Source organism: Haliotis rufescens, unplaced genomic scaffold (genome assembly GCF_023055435.1).
Source record: "Haliotis rufescens isolate VD_foot unplaced genomic scaffold, xgHalRufe1.0.p SCAF_66, whole genome shotgun sequence".
Lineage (NCBI taxonomy): Eukaryota > Metazoa > Mollusca > Gastropoda > Lepetellida > Haliotidae > Haliotis > Haliotis rufescens.
Window position 1 is genome coordinate 706,996 of NW_025964357.1, and position 26,017 is coordinate 733,012.

Sequence of the window (26,017 nt, forward strand, 5' to 3'; positions counted from 1 at the left end):
TGCAGGAGTTGATTTCACAAGCTTAGTACCCTCTGTGGGTGAGAGTGAATATTGCTTAACGCCGCATCAGCAATTTTCCAGCTATTCGCGGCGAAGTACCCTCTGTGGGACGGACAGACGGACGGACAGCGCCACGATATAATCCCCCTTCGGCCATTCTGGCCCGGCAGGGGATAAAAAGCAGGTCTTCATTTCCTCTACTGTCTCATACGACCTGCACAGGAAGTGGGGCTCCGTTTTTGGCAAGTTCATTATTTGCGTCGAGGGTTGGTTACCTGCTGGGCTACTACCAGAAGGCCAAAACTGTGCACGCCTTTGACCTCTTCAAGAGCAACATCGCGAAGGTAATGACGAGCAAAAACTGTGTCCGACCTCCAAACACATCCTTTGATGATTGTTTTTATAGAACAGTCACAATGTAACGCCATGGTAGAGGCCAACACCCTGATCTCGTGAGGATTATTCGCTCTCAATGGATCAAGTTTGGCAATCTCATAAGCCTGAAGGATGACTGCACATAACCATAGAAATATGGTATTGTCACTAACTTCGGTCATGGACATAGGAGAAATGAGTATGAATAACTTTCCTCGAACCACGCCTAGTTTTGGAGCGGGGGATGAAAGCTCGTAGAGCATGTTCACCCTCATCTTCAACTCCCACAATAGTAGAAATTGGAGGAATAGTGTAGGAACGATCTGGTTGGCCTGGTGGTTGATTTTTTGCTACAAAATCCAAGCACAACCCGAGATGTACCGCTCCATGCATACCATGCTCAAAACAGACCAGGGTGATGTCGATTGCATTTAACTCGCTCACCTGTGCCGCATTGGCTAACCCCAAGAGAAATATTATTTTCCTGGTGTGGTCATTAAAAGAGGATGTGTAGACGGGCTCGAAAAGGGGCCCTCGCAAACCTCGAAGGAATTTGGCCTTCAGATCCTCAAGCCTAGATGAGCATAATAGGGCCTGTATTTCCGAGACCTAGGTCCTTTTGCAATTCTCCGGAACGGCCAACACTGAGTTAAGGGCTACCAAACACTTAGTAATGATACTACCTTTCAAGTGTTTTTTGGTAAGATCCAACATTCGGGGGATGTGCTGAACTATGAATGTTAGTTCCGGCCGATCCACTCGATGAAGGAACCTCTGGCTGAAGTAAGGTGGACGCATCAGATGACGTTTGTTGACCACGAAGATATTGTGAATCAATCGCATCTTGTCTGGGTCCTTCTTGGGTACTAGAAAGATGTGAGAATAACTCTGGGTTGTGTAAAATCTCTATGTTGGATTTTAGTAGCAGATGTTGCTTCCTTGCTTACTTCCAATGGTGGAACTACCTCTATGTTCAGTTGGTAGCTGTAATGTAGTATGTTGAATATGAAATCATCCTTGTGAATGGTTCAGTTCTGCCAGAACAGGTTCTGACTGTCCAACACTTCAGTGTTTACCCCACTTCGCCTGCCCTGGAATTTACCACAGCAGGACTAATAGGAACCTTAAGTTTTATCTCTGCCACGCCCTCTTCCTTGAAAAGAATCCTGGACTTGACATTCTTTGGGAGAAGAGGGTCTAGGTTTGTAATTACCTGACCTGCCTACCCCCTGGGAAAAACTGAGAAACGTGCTTTAATGCCTTGAGCGAGGTCCCTAGCATAATTTAGCATACGTGTCCGCGATTTGTTCATTGAACAGTACGCTAGTTGACGTAGGAGCCTACGCTAAAATTCGGAATCCCAGTTAGAAAGCGCTAAATATCCAAGCCTGGTCAAATTTGAGCATGTGACCTAAGGCAGCCAATCAAATTACATCAGTGCGGGTTATAGCTAAAATGGCGGGTTATAGCTAAAATGGCACCTCGCCTCAAGCGAAAACGGCTACTATTGCCTGACAAAAACAGCACTTTATTTTTGTTCTACCTTGGTCAAAAAAATGAAATTAAACATGCAATTGGGATCGATAAAATGCATCAACCCAGTCAGCTAGCCTGACCACCCAATCCTGTTAGTTGCTTCTTAAGACAAGGATAGTCGCCTTTTAGGGCAAGGAAAGGTTGCTGATGACCTATTCTCCTACGGATCTTCAGGTATTTTGTAGAATGTGTAAACAGTTTAAGAATTATGGGTGCAAATGCTACACTTATTTGAGCCAAAGTCCAGTTTCTTGCCGAGGAAACATTCTGAAAAAATCCCAAACTGTCAAAAGGCACCAGGTCACAACTAGACCTAACTATGTGCCAAGTTTGGTGAAGTAATATTTTTCAAGACCTGCTCCAGAAACGAACATTACCACCATTTTCAGTCAAATCAAACTTGTTGCTATGGAAACTCAAAACATAACTTTTTCAGAAATCCCAAACTATCAAAGGGCACCAGTTTACCAATAGACCTTTCTATGTGCCAAGTGGGCTGCAGAGATATTGTACTGTTTTCAAAATCTAATCCAGGAACAAGCACAACCGCCATTTTCAGTCAAATCAAAGGTGTTGCCATGGAAACTCAGAAAATATATTTGTAAAATATCCCAAACTATCAAAAGGCACCAGTTCACCACTAGACCTGTTGGCTATATCCACCAGCACTGAATGCAAGGGGGATATTAATGACTGGATTTGCAGTGGGAATATTCCAATGTTGTAACAAGTGCATATGCGACGAAGTCATCTATATCCCCCGCCCATATGGTCCCAAACCAGGTAACTGACCCAACATTTCTCTTAGCCCATGTCAAAATAGCTGCAATGGAAATTCTAAAATAAACATTTCTAAAACTCCTTAATATCAAATGGCACCAGTTCAGTATGTGCTTTATTTGTTATACTCCATAAGTGAACCCACCCTGTATTAAAACTTAAATCCAACTTGTCATGGAAACGTAAAAAAATATAAATTTCTAAAATTCCTAAATAGCAAAAGACATCAGCATGAGTCGGATGCACATGCAAAGTTTCGTAGAAAAATATTTAACGGTTTCTGAGTTATGCTCCGGAAATGATTTCGGGACGCACACGCACGCAGGGAACCAGTTTGGGCGGGGGATAATGAAACTAATGATATTGTGCTATGAGGTCACAGCAATTCAACGTAGAAATTCATATCACATGTATGTTAGTGACCTGTGCTATGCATTGCATCAAACTGAAGGTCTTTGCAAACACCAAAGCAGCCAATTTGTCATTTCCTCAAAGCTTCGAAAGTCTTTAATACAATCATGTACTTTCAATTCAACAGCATTACTTCCAAACTTTCTGACACCTTCTTAAGATTCAACAATTGTCAAGTGTCTGGATTGGACAAGTATAAGTGAAACAATATCTGGCATTGAGTGACACAATCATGTTTCACAATAACCTTGACCTTTGGTAGACAAAGCACCAACATCAGATGCATACACAGTAGCCATAGATATAAACCATGTTTTACAAAAACCTGAACGCTTACTTTGACCACACAATACTTTGACCTTTGCCTCATTTTGACCAAGGCCTATTCAAAGCAGAGATCCATTATTGAGAAGGTACATGCCATGTTTTATGATTTATGATTTATGCATTAATGTCTTCGAGTCTTCCTACCCTATGACCTTGACCTTTCACATTATCAGTGCATGTGCCAAAAGAATTCCCTAGCTCCATGTGGTGTACGCCCATAGAAGGATATTCTTTAATTTCCTTTGCATCCTATTCATATGAAAATATGATACATCTACATTGCACCAGGTGCAAGTTGACATGAAAAACTAGCTGCACAAGACAAAACCAGGTTGCACTCTTGTCCCATAAACTTATCAAAGTTCAAATATAGACTACCGGTAGTCTTAAGTAAAAAAAATAAATACAATCTTCAGATCTTTGACGACTGTTCCGTGATTTTACATAAGTAAATGATGTATTGCTAAAAAACATCAGAAACGTGCACATAATCTCATCAAACAGTTTGATGATGTCATGCACAAGAAAGCCTGACAAATTATCCATAACACACATTCGTGACCAACTCGTGTTATTCCGGGACAAGCCGAATAGCGACTCGTGCGCCTCTCATGGCCATTTTTGCGACCGGGTTCCGTCTTAGCGCAAACGGGCATACCTAAAACAATTGTCAACACGTTGAGTAATGGTTCCCATATATTTCCCCATATATTATAAATATTTCAGATGCAATTTAAAGCACATCGGGACATGCGGAATTATACAGTATGATTGACCACATTTAACTGTGTCTTGGGTATATTTTTAGATGCAAGACATATGTTAAATCAAAAATTGTTTCTGAGGGATTCTTTGACGAAGAAATTGAAATCATACGCGCATTCTGATTGGTTTGTCGTATTTTCGCACATAACATTCATCGATAGGGGGACGAGTCCTCTTGCAGGTTACGGAAAGTGGCGAGTGGTGACGAATGCCATAACACACTGATTAATGATGTAGTAGAAGGTCAGAGGTATTGAGTGTGTTCATAGATTGTTGTGTGGAAAAGCGCATGTAGACACAAGTATTAGGTTACACTTTTCATGATAGGTTGCACTGGTACATGTTTAATTGAGCGAAATCGAGCAGTCTTGTTTTCAAGAACCTGAATGTTGACCTTGACCTTTGTCCAAAACACTTTTCAAAGAAGTGGTTCTCCCTAAAGAAGCTACAAAAACAAGACTAAGATATCATTTCCTTCTACCATGCACTTCCAGACAGAACCCTGCCCGGAGAATGGCTAGCACAATTGTCAAACCAAATATTCCAAAAGCTATGAAGGAGATACACATGCTATGATAAGCCCAAGATGTCCAAGCACTGTCTTGCTTCAAAAACAATGCTGCAGAAGAGGTGGAAGCAGTCAAATTCAAGTAAAACAATCTACAATGGGCTGCTGACAAAAAGACATAAACGCCAAGTACACCAACATGCTATTGAAGTGGAAGAGGGAAGTAATACCTTGGAGCTCTCTGAGGCTGTGGAGCAGCAGCAGCCAGGCTTGGGTCAGGTTTGGGCTCTGGTCTTGTCTGTTGAGACTTGACAGTAGGGCTCGACACTGGAGGTGGGGCAGATCCTGACATTGTATTTTTACTGGCCATTGCAGCCCATGAAAATGGTTTCGCTTCAACTGAAAACAAAAATGAAAACATTGCCATGAAAAATAAAGAAATACATACATCCCTTTCTTAAACAGTTTGATCAACAAGGTAGGTGTTTAACAGAAACTGACGCTTTTCCTCAAAGCTTTTAAAGTCTTACAATAAGAACATGTACTTCAAGCCCCAAAACATTATTTCTAGATAAATTTCCAAGCCTCAAGACTGTACAAGTTAAGATGCAACAGTATCTGTCAATAACAAAAACGTCAAAGATGACCTTGACATTTGATAAACATATCAAGTGGCAGGATTTGTAAAGGTACATGCTGCAGAAGTAACCAAGCCCCAGGAACTGACATAACCATGTTTTCCAAAAACCTGAATGCTGACATTGACCTTTGGCTCATTTTGAGAAAAACCTATAAACAGCAGGGCCTCATTCCTTGAGAAGGTACACCGGTATTACCAGGTAAAAGCCAACCTACTGTTGTGCTTTTCAATCCTGATAATATAACAGAACATTTAAAAACATACAATCAAGACACATGGCAGAAATCAAAATGTAGCAATCACAATGAGGTGTCACAAGTATTAACAACCTTGTGGTTCCTCCTCATCTTCGTGTGGTGTTTCTGTGATCGTGCTGGCAGTCACAGGTGTTGTAGTTGCAGGTGATTGGGCAATTGCTGCAGATGTAGGTCCAGGAGAAGTCTTCAAATCTACCTTCTCATCAAACTTTTCATCTTCCAGCTCAAGTTTCTCTTCAACATCTTTCCCCTCTTCTGGTACACCAACAGCCTCATCGACATCCTCAACATGTGACGACCCATTACTGTATTTAGAAAGAATCTAGTAAAATCAAGATATTTTTCATATTTGTTTACTTATCCTGAATTATTCCTTAATGCATGTACTGCTTGATTTTGACAGAAAGAAGCTGTGATTGGTCCTGCTGAAGAGAGTAAAAAGGTTGTTCCATTCCATGAGCAGGATCCCCAACCACCAGCTACCACGTCATCCGGCAGTGGACCTTTCATATTGCTGATGTTCACATGTAAACTGTCTGAAGTTATTGTCGGGAAGCAAGTCTGTGATGGGTGGGCCCTTGTAAAGCAGGATAAGTATACAAATACAAAAATATCTAGATTTTACTAGATTTTTTAAACTTATCCTGCACTACTCCTTAATGCATCTATATCCGACGATATAGAGGTGGGGATATCTTAGATGTGTACTTGATAAACAACTAGCAGTCATGTGTGCCGTACGGCACAATTCCTCTGCGCAGATCGGTAACTGATCAACCAATCCTGTCCACTGAAAGGTAACAAGAGTATGAGTATGTCCAGGTAAACAATCAGTAAGAGACAATAGCGGGTAAGGATGGCTCTGGACATGAGTAAGTATATTTATGGCGTTGCGGGTTGGTCAGCTGCTGGGCTATAACAAGCGGTCCCTAAACCGCAAAAGCCCTCAATGTCTTCTAAAACCGCGTCCCTCAGGTCAGTGGCTGGCGAAGACTGAGTCTGACCACAAAAAACATCCTTCCATGATAGCTCTAACTGAACAATTACTGTGAAGAGCCATCATGAAGGCAACTGCCCGAATCTAATGGGGGGTTATTAGCTTTTGGCGGCATGAGATTGGCAATCTCGTATGCCTAAAGGATGAGAACATGCAACCATTAAGAAACAGTATTGCTGCTGACTTCGGTCATAGACATCTGAGAAAAGGGAATAAATAACTGTTTTTTCACGTACCACACCTGTCTTGCAGCAGCAGACAAATACTCGTATTGAGAAGAACCCGAGGCGAACCACTCCGCGAGTACCACGCTCAAAGTGCACACACGTGATGTCGAGCACATGAATCTTGCTCACGCTTGCCGCTGTGGCTAGTGCCAAGAGAAATATTGTCTCCTTAGTGAGGTTAAAGAATGATATAACGTGGAGAGGCTTGAAGAGTTCCAGACTGGTAATGGTGCTACCCTTCAAGCGTCATTTGGTATGCAGGAGTAGCTGATACTCAGCCAAGAATTGAGGCAAGGTGTTAGTGGGATCTTGAGCCTCTTCTTAACAATAGGTCTTAAATGATAGCCACTTATCATCGTAAAGGCCTCGAGTCGAGGTTCTATGTGCCATGGCAATGGCCTTAGCCGCTCCTGACAAATAATCTTTCTTGCATCGGGCTCCTTGTAAATGAGCCAGGCCAGTAGATGAAACCTGCCTGGCGTGGGGTGTGGCTGCCTTCTGTGTGAATGTGCTAGCAGGCTGGGTCAACCCGGTAGAGGTAGGAGATCGCTTCCTGTAAGGTTTCTTAGGTCCAATAAAGGCCGGCAACTAAGGCGCGGTCAAAATCAGAGCAAGGTTCCTGGATGCCCGTATCTTTTGCACCATCTTAGGAAGAAGTACTGGGGTGGAAAAGTTTACGCTCTTAAGGTACGCCCCCAAGGTATGCTCAGCGCATTGATGGTACCTGGCAGTTTCAACGTGTGGCGAATTGGTTGATGTTGGTTTGACCTAGGGTCTGACAAACAATTTGGAATGCCTCAGGGTGGAAGTTACCCTCAGTGGGCTACACACTGACTGGCCTGTATAGGGCGTCTGCAAGCAAATTCCAACAACCAGGTATGTTGTTTTTTTGGTTTAAGTCCACACTCAGAAATATTCCAGCTATAGGACTGTCTGTAAATAATCGAGTCTGGACCAGACAATCCAGTGATTGACATTAGCATTGATCTACACAATTGGGATATGATGACATGCATTAACCACGTGGGGGAACCTGACCACATGATACCGTTAGTCGCCTCATACGACAAGCATAGTCACTTTTTATGGCTAGCATTGGTTGCTGGAGACATTCTACCCAGGTATGTGCTGGACCAGTTAGCGCAGACCCTGTCGATCCACTAGGTTGAAGAACCTGAACATCCATATTTGAGTAAAGAGCGTTTGAATCCCCTGCTTCTGAAGGGGGGGCCATCATGATGTTTTCGGTGGAAATGGCTTGTTGGGTGTTTCTGAGGTGCTTCTATCAATGAGTTGTCACCTGTATGAGGGCCTCCAACTGTAGGTTGTTCATGTACCTCATGTACCACATGTACCAGTGTAACGGATAGCAGATATAGATTTGGCTGTCTTCAGGAGTCATATGGAAGATGTGCCGGGAGATACTGAATCCTGTGACGTAAGCCACGACAGTGGGCTCAGCAATAGACATATAACTAAACAGTCCAAGGTCTGGTGAGCACGAGGCACTTGAGGCATTGTACGGGGTGAGGTAGCTGTTTAAACCTGAGGCGCAAGTGGTTACTCAAGGCGCTCATGTATACTGCTAGAAGGCAGTGTGCCTGTAAAAGGGGCTTATGGTGTGGCCAGGAACAGTTAAACAACTGGCCGTGATGGAAGGTATGTGCAGGTGTTGAAGCCCAAGTTGAAGCTCAAAGGCACAGCCAAGGAGAGTTGCTACGCATCACAGGGTTTGTCGAATGTGTAAACATTATAGATGTTCATTTAGGCACTGGCAATGTAGAGACTCCTGAAGGCGCAGGTCTAGTAGAAGCGTCTTTAGGCGCGTAGATAGGCACTGCTAAAGACATTACAATCTCATTAAAATCAGATCTTAGTTCCCGCTACTGCTAAACAAAGATCTGAGGATATCCTATTACGGGTCACATCAGAACGACCTTTCTCAAACTTTGACCGACCACTGAAACGACTAACAAGAAGTCGACATCAGCCAATTAGAAAGCAGCTTTCTCGAGCTTTACGGCACTCGTTTCAACCTGGCACTTTCCATTTCAGACTACACTTGAAAAATATGTTGACACAGTTCTCGATTAAAAATTTGAAAACGGAACAAACGAACATTCCCGAATGTCTAACATATGGTTGCGATTGTATGGCAGTGCTTCCCACGTAGTGTTCAACGCCTCCTCCGTTCAAACGATAATTTTGACAGAATCAGTCGTACGGGCCATAACTGACGGTCGGAATACCCCGTGTTAACTTTTTCGAGGTTGCATGATTAGAAAACACATTTCGCCTGTCTCTTTCATGATCTGGTAAGCTATGCTCTTATTGGTCGGATGATAGGTCGCTTTGACATGACCCGAAACAGGATGTCCTCAGATCTTTGTTGAGCGATAGCTGTGCTTGTGCTGTAGGCTCTGGCATAGAAGCTACAATAACGCTTTGCACTTCGGTAGCGTGAAGCGATTGCAGGATGTCAGAGGTACCGATGGGCGTTGAAAGCGCTCAATTTGTTGAAGTAGTAGATTGAGTGTTTGATTGATTGATTGATCACTGGGGAATCCTGCTCATGGAATGGAACAACCTTTTTTTTTCTCTCTGCAGCAGGACCAATCACAGCTTCATTTCTGTCAAAAGCAAGCAGTAAAAGCAGGAGTAAAACGGGTAATGCAGAATAAGTTAAAAAATAAACCAACTAGAAGTATTTGAATATACTAACAAAAAAAGAACATTTCCAAGATCTTGACCGTAATCGAGACAACTTCTTATAAGTTCCATTTTCAGGACTGTACAAACAAATGTGTAACATATTTGACAATGTGTTGTGTTGTGTTGACATGTGTGCACTAGTCAATACAAATACCAATTTTATAGTGCTAGCCCACTGAGATACCATGCCGCAGTTTAACATGAATACCCCAGTCAGACACAGTACACTGACTACTAGCCAACAAGTCCTTGTTTCAGCCCCTTCATACTAAGCGCTAGGCAGGGTAACAAAAAGTACCATCTTTTAACATCTTTTGGTATTTGAAGGCTGGGCGGAAGCTCAACCACAAGACCATAGAGGTGGTCACAACATCAAAGATGACAATGGAAAGTCTCATAGCTGTAGTGGGAACAATGCCTCAGAAACTGACAAAAGACACATTAAGTTTAATTGCATTACACAACCTTTTTGAAAAAGTTACCACAAACTTTTGAGTAAGATTTGCCTCTCTCACGACATTAACCTTTCCAAATGAGGAAGTCCATTCTTGGATATCCTGTGTCAATAATCAATATCTTATCTGCATTCCAGAATGACAAGAACAAGATCTAGGTATAAAACGAGAGATCCATAAAACCACATTTACACCTCGTTATTCTGTTAGAACTTACATTGCGCCATATTCAAGAGTAAATATGATAAAACAATTTGTGTCAATAAGCTCAGAGAGGACCTAAATGTTTGAAAAATTTAATGATATTTGAGGTGGAGGTAACCTTGCCTCAGAAACTGACAATGACATGAAGATGTTTTACAAAACCCTGAATGCTAACTCGTCTGCATTTTCAGAGACTTTGAACAAACTTGAACAAACCAATGGTAACAACATCCACATTTCAGAGGAATATATCAAACCATTTTGGCGAACACGACAATGTAAACCACAGGACGACTTATGACGACCCAAGCTCTTTCAAACCAAGTGAGCTAAAATAAACAGCTAGTCAAGGCAAGGGACAGAGAAATAAGAATTGCTGCACTTCATTTTAAGAGAAATGATCATGCAGGTATTACTATGGTTACCTGAGAGGTGGAGGTTGATCATAGAAAGATGTAGAAGACTCTTGAGTCCCTGAATCCACTTGCTGACCATTTTCAACAACATCTTGTTCAGAGTCTGAAAAAAAGAAATATTTTCATTGATGTATGAATAAGAATCAACTTATTTTGTCTCATCAGTCATGACAATGAGATATGGAATGCTAGAGGAGAGATGCCAACATTAAATGCAACTTTGGAGTGATCAGAAGGGTACAAAAGCGTAATTTCATGTGAAAAATCAAAACATAAATAGTACCATGACACAGGTTTATGCTACAGGTTTATACATTTTCATTTGGCCTAGACGTATGTGAAACATGGTTACACATACATTGATGCTTGTAATTAAATTTTCGTTGAATTCATTGAAATTCCTGCATTCTGATTAGCTGAATTGAGTGTGTTATTGCATTCAATTCCCAATGAGTGTAAAACATTAAGCCATGCCCACCGAAGCAGACTACTTTTATAACTACGGAATGTCAGAGAATCCCAATATTACAGTCGAGGGAATTCCCTATCGTCATAAACATGACAATAAGCGGAGTTCATGCATATTCATTGTCCAAACAACTCTTTGAGAACGAAGGCTGAGAAGGAATAAAACAGCAAACGTGGAGGTTTGCTCGCCTGTTTTTTTCAACGCTCGCCTCGGTTCCACAACTTTCATGTCTTCGGGTTTCTTTGCCGACTAGCATTTTTCCAACTGTCTTCCCATTCTCAGGGAACTAATGTTTGCATCTGGCGGTAACTGACTATGCATAAGTCTTTGTTTTTATCATACACTCCGTTGATTGGCTACTGACTTTGTAGGTGTGTCAAGTTGTGTGCATAAATTAAACAATCACTTGATTCATGTCACGCCACAGTATGTATTCCAACACACGGAATGTGTATCAGTCTCGTCATTTTTGTCTGCTTTGATATATACAACTGTATTTGGTTAAACTATTGTAGATAAAACATGTTTTCATTGTCAAATTAAATTATAAGCATTGACTGTATTTTTTTTCGAAATACGATTTTTCGATTTATATCTCAATGAACTGAGTTAATCCCTAACTATAGCCACACAAGACAGTGTCACTATTTGAAAAATAGGGCAATAAAGCTCAAAGCTCATGGAAGTTATGAGGTTCAAGGTGCAGCGTTGTCTGTGCAAATCCAATTTCTGGTTCAAAATCTGCTACACAGGTGAATTCTCCGCACCTTAGAAATCAGAAAAATGCAACGACCCACATTGTTTCCATGATAAGGTTGTCGAAGGCACCAAATACTCCCGACCACAGCAATTTAACAAGGTCATGCAGGATACTTGAGATCATTGGTAATCGAGTTTTGGTATAATCGAGGTTTAAAGTGTATCACAATATTTTACGATGCACAAGGCTGTATTGCAATACGTATGACAACATATTAGAATTCAGACAAAACTTTGAAACACCAGTGTATTAACTGAAGTTCAGAAATTGAAAAAAAAAATAGTTGCTGGTACAACGTAATGTTTACCTATTTTCTTAAGTATAGTGCACACTTTTTTGAGCATTATACATGCTATAATGAGTTGTGATGAGTTGTTTTTTCCCAATGCAAAGACATTACCATGAGCATGTAAAACCGGAAATAACATGTCAATAAATCTGTACTGAAGAATTTAATCTTGCAATTATACTGTCTGGTCATAAAAAGTGTTCATTGTATATCTGAACTTATATTTGTAATTTATTTTATTAATTACATTCCCTGTATTTGGCAAGTGCTTAACATTAAACACATAAAATTGTAAATTTTACAGTAAATTGTATATTTATAATACTTATCCTATCTCACTCTATGCAGTTCAGGTTGCTGATTCGTGTTTTTGTGACCTGATTGTTAGAGGGTGGGCATCATGGTGATGCAAAGGGTGGAAACTTTGTTGTGGGACGTTTCCACACAAAATCGGAAGAAGAAGGATGAAATGCATAGAGTGAGATAGGATAAGTTTAAAAATTTACAGTTTTGGAGTTGCTTCAGAAAAGGAAAATGGACAGCTGTTGAATGGACATGCTGATCACTATATCCCGCCCCGTTTTTCAAACCGGGGAGATAAAAATGGCTACCTGACTGCCATATTAAAATTCCACTATTTTGCTTTGGACAAACTTGGAACTTTCAACTTGTACATGTTGTAACAACCATCAACATAATCCACATCCGCTGAATCCATCACGCCATATTTGAGAAGCCATCAAAATGATACAGTGTGTGGATACTAATGCTGACAAAGGTTGACGGGTGACAATATAATATTATAAGTTCACATGGCCTCTCAGGCCAGGTGAGCTCAACATGTATACATGAACATCCCCCACCATCTTCAGTGTGGAGGTGTAAGGATCAACCTTTAACTGATACTATTAATTCTGTGGTCTACATAATCTATACCCACTACAGAAGCTGTTATCTCCTAGTTCAAGAAGCTGCATACCCCCAGCCTCCTCTGCCACCTCAGCATCATCACTGTCGTTATCATGGAACACTTCATCCTGGTAACGGAAGATGTCATTGTGCACATAGTACTTCTTCGGGGATTGAGGAGCAAGCACAAATGTTTGCATGAATCTTCTCATGGGCTCACCATTATTAGACAATTCTCCAGTAACCTGCAAAGGAACCAACCTATAAATCAGACAACTGACCATCACCTGACATATCTTTCAAATTTCAGAATGAAACCTGCTGAGTAATTGGCCAAAAACAATTAAAATCAGATCAGAACTCGGAGAGCAGTTTTCTAGTTGACCCATAGCTGGGATCATTCAAACAAAGCTTCATGACTTGGAGTTTTAGAGATGTGGTTAACAATGTACAGCCTGATGACCAGACAGACTGTGCCACAACATAAGCTCACTTGACTTACAGTCAGGGTAGCTACAAATGCTTACGGCAATGGAAAGTACAATTTAAGTTGCCAATCACTACCTGTTAACTATGACATAAAAGCCTTGCACAAATATAATGTAGGGTTCAGACAGATCTTTGGACTCTAAAGTCTAGCACTTTTAAAGCACTTTTCAAGGACTCTTTTCTCGTTTAACTTCCAAATCCTAAAATTGTAATCCCAACAATGACAAACAGATTTCTGATGACTGCTCCATCTCTGCAAATTTAGCGCACTTTCCCCTTACTATCAAAATATTCAGGGATGTGAGCAGGATTCCCCCCCCCCCCCCCCAAAAAGAGAGGAAAAGTCTAGGGGGTCTTTTTTATTTTTTTAACTTTTGATTGCATTTTAAGAAATTTTGTGCAGTTTGGACAACATTCACACCAAGAAAAGGGACAAGTCAATGGCAAAAGTCAAAAAGTCAAATATACAAAGATGGCAGAAGCAGTAAAATTTTGAAGTTAAATCAGTACTTTTAAAAAATCAGGCATGGGAGCAATACTGCCATAAACTTCAACCCCCATCCCTCAGACACAAGGACAACTGTCACAAGCGTGCAATGTCTGACCTTTCCCCATGTTGAAACATACCCTGTACTTACTTACCTTTTGTTGAAAAAAACAAAACTCCATTGCAAACATGACATTAATACAACATATATCCCCATGTGGGTTTTCGGACGGTGAAGAAACATTCATAGTTTTCTCGCTAACCACATGAACAACTATAGGCCTAACTTTAGCCTTTAGAATACAGTACCACAAACTTTTCAAACATGTGACGATACCCTATGATGTAAATTGTAGTAATTTGTTGACAGTCACACCAGCAAAACAATGTCCTTTGAAGTCAGGGGTCATCGAGTGTGCATAAGCTCTTCCCAGAGATCTATCATCTGTTCACGAAATGTCATTGAATACGCCAAGCGATGTGGAGAGTTTTGAATATGTTTAATAAATATAGACTGTGGCAGCACATTTTAGAGCAAGCGCTAGTTTACGAAAGCACTTATATTTTTTATTTTGTTTTTCTCATAATTCAAGTGGCTAAAATGGTTCTAAACGGGAACTAATATACATATAGGCGCTGAACACATTCAAATATCGCTAGTGTTAGGGTAGGTTACCCCATACTCTCTTTAGCCCTTGGATCCCCTGTACGATCAATCATCCCTTTACAATCATTAGGATTAGGTAAATCTACTCGTTTAGTGGCTATTATAGATTCTATAGCGGCTCCCAATAGTCTTCACACAAAAATGATGAAATGGTTTTGTGTCAAATACTTTGGCTACTGGAAACTGTGATGGAACATTCACACAAGCCACTTTCACCTGCTACATTTTTCCAGTACTGATTCAAAAGCGAACTCACCCTTGTATTGTCACTAGCCATGCACATGCCTCCCTTGTTCCTTACTATTATCCACATCATCCTTACACTGTTCCCTAGCACACTTTTCTGTCACAAAAATCACCCGACAAATTATCATATACCATGTCAACCATGTGACCCCTAATGGGATGTCCTCAGATCTTTGTTTAGCGATAGCGAGAACTAAGATCTGATTTTAATGAGATTGTTCACTTGTAGGCTAAAAGACAACTTTTATCTTAAAAACAAGCCATCATCTGACTGAGTATTTACAATTTCTGTGTAATGCCACAACCCACGTTATAGTGCAAGTAATCGTGATAGAAAACATATGATGTCCGAAAACCTATGCTGCTGAAAGCTCTGATCGAAAACAGGACGATCCGCAATGGTTGTCCGGTTTTCAATCATATTTTTTGGAGTGTTTTTTAAGTCTTTGATTATATTTTTACGCAGATATATTTTCCCCGAGAACTACTGTTTTAAAAAACGTGATTTTCCGCGTTTCAACAGATTTCACATCCCTGTATATTAATTTTCTTCCTGCAGCAGTAACACAATGCCTTGTTACTGTCTTTTCTTTCGCGCATCCATTGGTACTTTGAAACCAAAGCGCAATTATAAACTCACTTCCCATGCATGATTGAAACACAATTTGACTGGTTCCCAAGGATCCTCAGCTTGGTGTGGTGCAGGAATGGGGAACCAATCTAAAGTTTCAAATGTCGCTCATAATGTTAATTAAACAATATTCAGACAGAAGACAGTCCTTCTTTTTATGTTGTAAGTGGCAGGATGTAATCAATGAATTGAAACTTAATAATAATATTCAGTCACGACTTTGTTATATATAAGAGACAGTGCAGCAGCAGTAACCTGAATACCACAGAACCTTAGGCAGAAGTATCGTTTTGACACTTCATCGTTTTGCAAGTCATTACCCTCTCTTCCCCCAGTGCAGCTTGAAAAGATGTTAATGACATTTGCTGTGTTATTGTGGCTGGGGTCGGGGCTTCATGGGCAGAAGGAGGTTCCAGCTGAGGAGATGAAGGTGGTTCAGATGCTTCTTTTGTTTCAGTGAAACTTTCCAACGGAGTTGTTGGGGCCTGTGCCGTCTCGGAAACAGGAACTGTTAACATGGGCTGGGTAGCAACAGGTGATGCAGTGGGGGGTACCACTGGCTTCACGTGTCAGGATAGAGGACTGTCCAAAGACGCTGCTTGGAGCCATCTTAGAAGTTGACGGGCGGATTAAAGAGGAATAGCCCAGCGTCCCTGAAACCCTTTACAGCTATGTCAACAGTGGTTGACTAATGCAGGACTTGGCAGAATACTCAGGCAAATGTTACCTTTGTCACTTAATCACCTACATGTTCTATTTGGTAGTTTCTTACAGACTGCCGCCACGTGTCCTTCAACGAGCTGAAATCGCAAATCTAGAGGCTGTATCAGGTGTGAAGCATGTTATTGTAGGCAATATAGTTCAATGCCACTATCCCTACAGATTTCAGAAGCTGTCATGGTTAGATGTGTAGAATGCCAATTAACTAGGAGCAGGACATGGCGCTGAACTCGCCGCTGATCAAGACCTAGAATAAAAACATCTTTGAGCCATGTAGCGAAGAGTTCAGAGTCCATCCACCCATTCTCTGATCTAACCATGACAGCTTCTTCAAAGCCCTCAAACGGATTGTATGGAAATCGCTGACCTGGTGATCCAGCAGAGATATTTGGATGTCTCTTGAGGAACCCCTTGTACCAATCTTTTCTGGGCTTGTTCTCTTTAAACGGAATATCACAGCCATCTTCCTTTAATATTTTCTGAACTGTGGTAAGTAGCTCCTGCATTGTTCGTCCCAAACCTATTTTCACCATGGCAATAACCCACTTCTCACTTCACTTCTATTGTCATATTTGCCACTATAATGATCATGAAGTGTTGTGTAGGGAATGCCATTAACTCTAGATGCTTTAGAAATTGAAATAGATCCGCCTTTCATCATAGAAACAGCTTCACTTAAAATTTCTTGAGAGTATTTTTGTCTTTGTTTGGTAGACCCAATGAGGCAATTCATTGTTTCCTGAAATAAGATTAGTGTTTGAAAATTGCCTTTTTGAAAAGAGATTTACTCCACTAAATGCTATCATTATAACAATCTTTGCTAATTTTTATCAATGTGATATTACGATTTTCCATCGTATTTTTGGTGAAAATACTTTACATGCTACAAAGTATGAGTTTATATATTTATACTTGATCTATTATATATTTTATTTTGTTTTGTAAATTTATTCACATTGGCGCTTTACTTTAGGTTTAGGTATGTGAATAATTTCATCTACTTGTAAATTGTGTGAACACGGCTTTCTTGTGTATTTTGCATTCTTTTTCATTGTGTATTATTGTGTATTATTTTGTGTATTATTTTGTATATTACATATAAATCTCATATATGTTAATTTTAAATAATGGAAACATAAATATCAATCATTTGAATTCACTGAATATTTTCATATACAACTAGGACTATCTGTGGATGAGTGATCAGTAAATGCCACACTCATGTTTTAAGTGGAGGCCTTTACCAATACAGGCTATACGAACGCCAATTTGGCAGGAAGACTGCATTGTCAGTCATGAATATTGTTGTCACTTAGTGGGTTAGTGTTCAAGGAGGCCGTGCCGCACATTGATTGATGCCACATCATCGTTATTACCTGCCTCCGGTCTAGTAGCAAAGATGTTTTACAAGCAGATATTTTCCTTGATAAGTGTTGGCTTCATCTATCACACAAGAGTCACTGGGAACTCAAAAGCAAAAGTTTCTGGTTGACTGGTTTTGAAAGAGTTAATACAACTTCCAGCTACATTGTAACATGAATATTTCTCACTAGAAATTTATTTTGCATTTGAATACAATTTTTGTTGAAAATATAAAACGGTTTCCGAGTTACGCTCCGGAAACAAAATGATTACGGACAAACAGATAGACGAGGCATCGACTATACCCCCAACATTATATGCTGGGGTCATAATAAAAATATAATTTTGTCAAATATCAAAAGGCACCAGTCAAGCTGATGAGCAATGAAATATGGAGGATGAGAGAGGAGAGAAAGACATAAATACTACTTGCCTGCACAACAACCGCATTTCCAACTGTAGCTTGACTGTCCACTTGACGGATTTTTGCATGGCAGTCTCGGAAGTTGAGAGACATGATCTTCTTGTGAATATCCTAGAAAAAACAAACAAATGCTGCTACATTTCTTGTAATCTTGTATTTCTTGTAGCTTCTGCTGTTTTTTGAAGACTGAAAGGATCATTTGAGCATTATACTTGAGTTGTCTCAGCAAGAAAAATGAGTGATGATTTGAGTGTTCTGTACACAATGCTGAACATAATGCTGTTGTCAATGTCTTATGTCTGGTCCAGATTATTCATACACCTGCCACATAGCTGGAATATAACTGAATGTGGTGTTAAGCAACAAACAAACGACAACTTACGTTTGTTTTAAGACGTCAATGGCAGTAATCTGATAGTGGTTGCAGTTAATAATGGTGCAAAATGCCTATCAGTTCACATATGATTCCACAATTAATAACTACCTTTTATAAACAATACATGGAATAAAAATATATAAAATATTTGAGTACATATTCATTTGGAGCATAGATCTATTGGGGAAATGTATTCCACAATTATTCCAAAAGATCTTTCCAAATTCAATTCTTCAAGGATGCAAACTTTTGTAAACAAACGGACATCATATTGAAAGTGATGAATACTTTTGTCCACCAATTGTGACCTTGATGTCCTAGTGCAATAAAGGACATAGGAATGATATGCAGCAGTAGAAACTAACATTTATAGTCCACTAGTCCTTATAATGATAACATATAGCAAAACCCTTAAAAATGGCAAATGTCTACTTGTCCTTATGAAACCTCAACTATTGGGCAGTTTGGCAAGGACTTTAGGACTACTGCCAATTTCTAACGCTGATATGGTATCCCTGAGATGTCCAAGCAGTGTGTGGTTTCAAAAACAAAGTGCCACAGCAGTGGTCAAATTTAGGCAAAACCTTGAAGCATCCCCATTTTCATGGTGTTAAAATAAAACTATTTATCTCATTAATCATGACAATAGTATATGTCTTAGCTCTTTCAACTGTTTGGTTCAGGTCACTGGGTGTATTTTGCGCATACAAAGTGTTTCGCCTTTAATCTAATTTGATGTCCAAGATAGAAATCAACTGATTAAGAAATTGTGTAGCTGAGTCAAATTTGCTCACGAAGAGTAACTAGCAAATGTGGAATCTATAAGACAGGGTAAAAGAAGAGAACTAGCACACTCACAGCCTGTCCCATCACAGGAGGTTGCTCTTCCCCTGGCTTCTCAACACCACCATGAACAAAACAGGAGTTGTGACTGTAAAATCTGAAGAAAAAAAACATTTGTGAGACCTTTTGAAGCTTTGATTTTGGTTAGTTGGTTTGTTGTTTAACGCCGCACTCAGCAATATTCCAGCAAGATGATGGGCGGTCTGTACATAATCAAGTCTGGACCAGACAATCCAGTGATTAACATCATGAGCATCGATCTACGAAATTGTATCAAACAAGTCAACAAGTTACCCAATCCCGTTAGTCGCCTCTTACCACAAGCATAGTCGCTTTTTACAGCGTTGCTAAAGACCTATTCTACCCCCGACCTTCACAGGTCTGAAGTTTTGAAGTGATCAGGGACTTATCGGGGAGTCTTTAACTGTGCCCTGGCACGGTAGTCAACAAAGACAGACACTGGTGCCAGCATTGATATCAAAATATTTTCAGCATAAATAAACGGATGAAAACTAACTAAAATCTAATGATGTGAACAAAAGATAATGTCATCATAAAAAGGAACATCTCTTGACATGGTGATTTACCACTTCGATTGTATTTCTTGTTTCTTGTTATGCTAGGCATTGTTTTATATGTAGTGATAAAGATTACTGTGTCTATTGTCTTGTAAACTAAGCAGGAAATAGTGAGTTTGATTTTACGCCGTTTTAAGCAATATTCCAGCCATATCATGGTGGTAAGCAGGAAATAGCAATCTGCTGTTAACACCTTTTCTCCCAATCTACCGGTGATACTTTTGTATATTGTCGGATACTTTTATGGCTTTGGAACAATTTGACTAATCACCGTTGAGTAAGGGTGTGTGGTATTACCGGTATATCCGTCAATTGAGGTTCATTCTTATATACTTGTCAAATGCCTTCACTGCCAGGAGCGAGCATCCGGGGCCCAAAGATGGCTGCGTATTTATTGAATGAGTAAACATTATGTTGTACCAGCATCTTATTTGGTTTCAATTATGAACTTTAATTCATACCTAAATGTATCAGATTGTTTCTGAATTAAAAATTAAAAATTTAGAATTATATACTAGCAACATAAAGAAACTTTGCACGGAGAAAATATATTCTGGATTGAAATAAAACACAGCAAGAACAAAATGATGCAGACGCTGTGGCAGCTGAATGATCGGACCATAAGAAAATGTTAACGGGACCTGAACATCTGTTACGATGACGTCAGAAGGTCAAAATGGAGTAGGGGGTCATACGACAAAGTCACAAAGTCAATAACGGGTATGACCACCCTGTGCCTGAATCACAGCAGTGCATCGGCAACGCATGGAGTCCACCAAATGGGCATGGAAGGCCTAGGGAATGGCCTGCCATATCCTCCTCAAATCCTGTGCCAAGTCACGGACGTTATCTGGAGGATGTGGAAGACGACGCAGAAGGCGCTCCATTTCATCCCACACATGCTCTATTGGGGAGAGATCTGGAGAAACTGCAGGCCATGGCAGTAACATGACATTGTTATGATGAAGGAACTCCATTGCGACCCTAGCCGTGTGAGGACGAGCGTTGTCCTGTTGAAATGTCAGTCCCGGGCCATGATGTTGCAGGAAAGGAATGACCACAGGCCTCAGAATCTAATCTCTGTAGCCAACACCGGTGAGATTGCCCTGAACAACCACCAAAGGGGTTCGGTGCCATGCTGTTATCCCATCCCAAATCATCTCCAAAACGATTCCTCTCCGCAATACAGTTGCGTGCATAACGTTCTCCCAAACGCCGGTAGACACGTTGGCGCTCGTCACTGTGGGAAATGTTGAACCTCGATTCATCTGTAAAGACAACATTTCTCCATCATATTTGAGGTTGGCGAACATGATTTCGACACCATCTTAGACGGTTGACTCGATGACGGTGTGTCAGGATGGGACGTATGGCAGGGCGTCGTGGTTGAATCCCGTACTGACGTAAACGATTCCTGACAGTGTTGGGATGGATACGGCGCAGTCCAGGAATTGTCTGGGACGTCGTTACTGCCGTTTGGAACCTGTGTCGGAGATGTGTAACTCAAAACCATCTGTCCTGTCTTGGCGTCATTACTCGGGGACGTCCTGAACGTGGGTGGTCGGCAACGTCATTTGTGTTCTGATAACGCCTCACAAAGGCCGATATCGTGTTACGATGGCATTGGAAATGTGTTGCCACCTGTTGTTGCCTCATTCCTGCTCGGATCATTCCAATGGGTGCAGCTGTCAATCTTGGCATGATTTGCTTGTGATATGCTTGTGTCTGCGCCTGAGAAGTTTTGAATTTTTGAATGACCACAGATCATGCTTTCCAAAGTGACAGCGAATTTTGAGTTGCACATGCTGTGTACAGCTGCACAGGATGCACGTGCAGTAACACATTGCACGTCCATAAGCCCACATCAATGACGTCATATCGCATGGCATGTGCATGAGCGTTTGAATGTCTCCAATAATTGCTGTGTTCAAACCTATATTTCATATATGGACGGTGTGCCCTTATATCTATATTTTCTCCGTGCACAGTTTCTTAATGTGGCTAGTATACAATATATCGTGATACGTACTGCAATACAGCCTTGTGCATTGCAAGATATTGTGATACACTTTAAACCTCCAATTCCCATACTTCCCGCTGAGGTTGCACGCGATCTTCCTATTCCCATCGCAAAAACAAAATGTTGACATTTAATTGTCAAACTACAACAAATGTAACTTTTAACGTGTATAAGTATGGCAGTTATGATATATGTATCCATTCTCTGTCAACTAAGGTTTGTTTCAAGGTGTCAAAAGCGGGTAATATGATCGTGGTTGCTGTAAATAACGGTGAGTTTGTGCTGTCACGGTATGTGGTAAAGTGGACCTTATGGAACAGGGAAAACGGAAGTTGTAAGTATCAGAGTGACACAAGATTTCTCCTAAATTAATGCAAATATTATGGAAAGAAATTTTGATTAAAACTAATAAAATCGATTACAAACATGAGTCCAGATATGCAAATAACATTTTATATTACCGATGGTGTAACAAAAGGATTAAGTTGCTTAATTCAATACGGATTTGTTGATATTCTATTTCTGATGATAGTTGACGAGGTGCGAGTGAGTGAGTGAGTGAGCATCAGGACTGATACCAATTCATAGTGCTAGCCCACTGAGCTACCATGCCGCAGTTTAACATGAATACCCTACTCAGATACAGTAAAAGGACTCCAAGCCGACCAATCCTTGTTTTAGCCCCTTAATGCGGCGTGCCACACAGGGTGACAACAAGTACCATCTTTTGGTGATGCAGTCGTGGATTGAACCCCGGACCTTCCGCTCTCCGGGCAAACGCTCTTCCATTATACCACTGAGGAAGTCTACTGCAGATAAGATTTCAAGGGCCAAGTTAATATCTTGGCTTAGCTATGAATATTGGCTTATCTACGGTGATAAGTGTGCAACCAGTGTTGGCTGAAGAGGAAGTTTTTGCGTTTTGGATGCACAAATACGAGTCTGAACGCATCTGCGTAACGTGTGTGTCTCATTGACGAAGTGACTGGACCATCATTAATTTCATATCAGATGGCCACTGCATGTTTTGCATGTATTAATGTTCGCTATAGTCCGAAGGTTTGCTTCTGCCAATCATGTGTCGCATATTAAGCTGCTCGGATACATTCGTAATTCTTTTAGCTTGGTGATTGATCGAAAACATCACGACCTCGTGGCACATCATGCACATCAAGGGTATATACTTCAGAACGTGGTAATAGCAGTGACCCGCGAGATCAGGTCACCATGCAGGACGGTGCGCTATATTATCACGGTAGTTAATTTGTAATGGATCATAATGGGGCACGCTTGCGAACTTATTAAATATGTGATATGCAAAATGTTCGTTGTTCTTTGTTCAACTTTTATAACACATAAATTGATCGATGCTGATTTTCTTTACCGAGTTCGGTAAACAAAGTACCTGTCATTAGCGAATCTTACCGCAGTAAGGCTGTGTGGATTATGTGGTTTACATCACTTCCTGTTTTGTATTTTGCATAATCATAATGCATACGATGGGTAAAGTCTGAACAAATGGGTTCTCTTCTAATCAATTTCGAATGGAGGTAGCAGGGTTAGAAACTAACAGCCTTTGTCCACTAGTCCTTATAATAACATATAGCAAAACCTTAAAATGGGCCAATTTCTACTAGTCCTTAGGATACCTTTACTATTGGGCAGTTGGGTAAGGACTATAGAGGTGTAACGATACAGGGGTCGCGATACGATACGTATCACGATACAGTGTTTACTGGTACAAGCTAAGCCAAGTTGATGTCTTTCTGCTCTCTAAAAGATGTGACAAGTACAGTTGAAGAAGATTTAATGTGTTTATTTACTGTTATAGCAAATTGTCAGCAATACAGTATGTTTTACTGAAACAACAAACTGGCTTTGAAACTGTTAAACGTATTTCATGTATTTTCTTGAATATAGTGCGCACCAATGTATAATGCGCACCCCCCTCTAGCTGGTTCAATATTTTGGAGAAAAAAAATAAATTGAATATTATGCGCAGAAAAAAATTACACTGTACTCCTTCAGCGAAGTCCGGCAAACGAACAGATGATGAGAAACTTTGTCAGTACAAATTTGAAATTTGAGATAAAAAATCACCAGACATGTTAATTTACCGTTTAAATTGTATTTTTTGTTCAGCTAGGCATTGTTTTATATCCAGGGATTAAGATTACCTTGTGTATTTTCTCGTAAACTAAGCCGGACACAGCAATCAGCTGTACACACGTTTTCTTGGAATCTACCGGTGATTCGGTCAAGGCACACCCAATGATATAACTTCACAGGATTTTAATGCAAGGATCGGCAAAAGTTGTATCTGAAACTATTTTTTTTATCAGGAATAATATATTCCAATATCTTGTTAATTTAGATGCAGCTTTTACTAAACATATTTAAAATAATAATAACCCTAAGCGAAGCAGCTGATCGCTATTGCCGGGTATTATATTTTACATGCAACCAGTCTGACCAGTCACCGTCAAGGCTCCCGTGCAAGTGATCGCCAGAATTACGTGTTGACATAGAATCGCCTAACAAAAACAAATATGACTTTTAACGAATCAAAGTATGGCCATTAGGATATATGCATCCATTCTGTCAACTAAAGTTCGTTTCAAGGCATCAATGGCGTTAATCTGACCGGGTTGCTGTTAATAACGGTGAGTTGTGCGATCTTCGATCGCTTCACACACGGTTTTGCCGAAATTAATTAAAACAATATTAAAAGGAATTTTGAATAAAATTAATGAAATAAGTTACAAACAAAAGTCCAGATATACAAAGAACACTTTTTATAGCCAGACAGTGTAATTACATGAATAATTTGCGAACTTCAGTATGGATTTGTTTACATGGTATTTCCGGTGTTACGTGCTCACGGTAATGTAAAAAACATCAAAACTCATTAATTTGTGTATAATGCGCACCCCCTTCTACACAGCTGTGTTTTTTGGAAAAAAGTGTGCACTATACTCAAGAAAATACGGTAAGTAAAACTGTGTTATGAAAATATCGTATGTATCGCGATACATGCTTTCCAAATCTATGCATCGTATCGTGGGCTGTGCATCAGGATACAATACTGTATCGCTGTATCGTTACACCACTATAGGACTAGTGCCAATTTCTAACGCTGGGTAGGGTAATGCCACTTCAAAATCATCCCAGAAACTATCATAAAAAAATTAATGTGTGTATACTTGCAAGTAGCCGTGACACACTGATCATGCGATGAAATATATCGTGCTTAGATTTGCATAAGTAAACAGTCGACAGAGTGTGTGGATTACAAGATTTATCGATACTGCATATGATAAAGAACAAATGCGAACACTTGAATGTTTTTAATTAGCAGACTCTGAATATTTAGTTATTCTATAACAGACTTATCCAGCTGTTAATAATTCAATCTTTGGCGAGTTATATTAAGAATTGCAAAATACCTTTGCCAGAACAGCTATCAGTGTAAGTGACATGTTTAAACATTTATAGCACCTGAAACATGTTGACTAGATATCAAGGAAATGCTGGATCCTGAATACACTCTTACTAAAAAACGTTTGATATGCCAATTATGTCATGAGTCATTAATGTAACTGTCACAGTTACGACATGAACTCACTACAGTAGCACCAGAACAGCCATTGAACTTGACTGAATCCATAAACTTCAAATCATTGGTAGATCTAGATTTATACATTCACAAATGTCTGTCCTAATGACCCCTTACCAATGGTTGATGACCTGGCCGTGTACTGCCTTTTCATTTACAAAGTAAGACATTAAAATGGATAATTTTGTGTTAAAATATTCTGTGTACTGTCTTTTCATATATGAAGTTAGACATTAAAATGGATAATTTTGTGTTAAAATATTCATTAATATCAAATTTCCATTTTAAGATATTTTTTATGCCTTAATGTAAACCTCTTGGTCATGAGAGCAGGAAGCGCCCTGATGTGAACCTTTCTCTCACTTTGCCTTTTTGTTGATATTTTGCAGTTGCGAAAATATTTCTGATTTTTCACAACCACTGTGTTCTGTTGTTAATGTTATGTTACAGTGCTATAAGTTGGACCCATCCATTTTTGTTTGGGACCCCTAATTTTATGATGAAGGGGTCGAAGTGACCCC

The 26,017-nt window shown here is 40.1% G+C and overlaps 1 protein-coding gene across 3 annotated transcripts in view; it reads right to left on the bottom strand.

Annotated features, from left to right (window-relative positions):
- LOC124118967 (ras GTPase-activating protein-binding protein 2-like) overlaps positions 1-26,017 on the bottom strand; it is a 47,504-nt gene that overhangs the window by 14,782 nt on the left and 6,705 nt on the right. For 2 of the 3 annotated variants that reach the window (XM_046481310.2, XM_046481309.2), the window contains exons 3-8: positions 19,298-19,379; positions 18,073-18,174; positions 13,069-13,282; positions 10,620-10,713; positions 5,672-5,904; positions 4,933-5,101 (exon numbers count right to left, since the gene is read on the bottom strand). In XM_046481310.2, coding sequence (XP_046337266.2) covers positions 4,933-5,101; positions 5,672-5,904; positions 10,620-10,713; positions 13,069-13,282; positions 18,073-18,174; positions 19,298-19,379 — 894 coding nt within the window. The remainder of the gene's footprint in view (positions 1-4,932; positions 5,102-5,671; positions 5,905-10,619; positions 10,714-13,068; positions 13,283-18,072; positions 18,175-19,297; positions 19,380-26,017) is intronic. The other variant, XM_046481311.2, reaches the window with a different exon arrangement.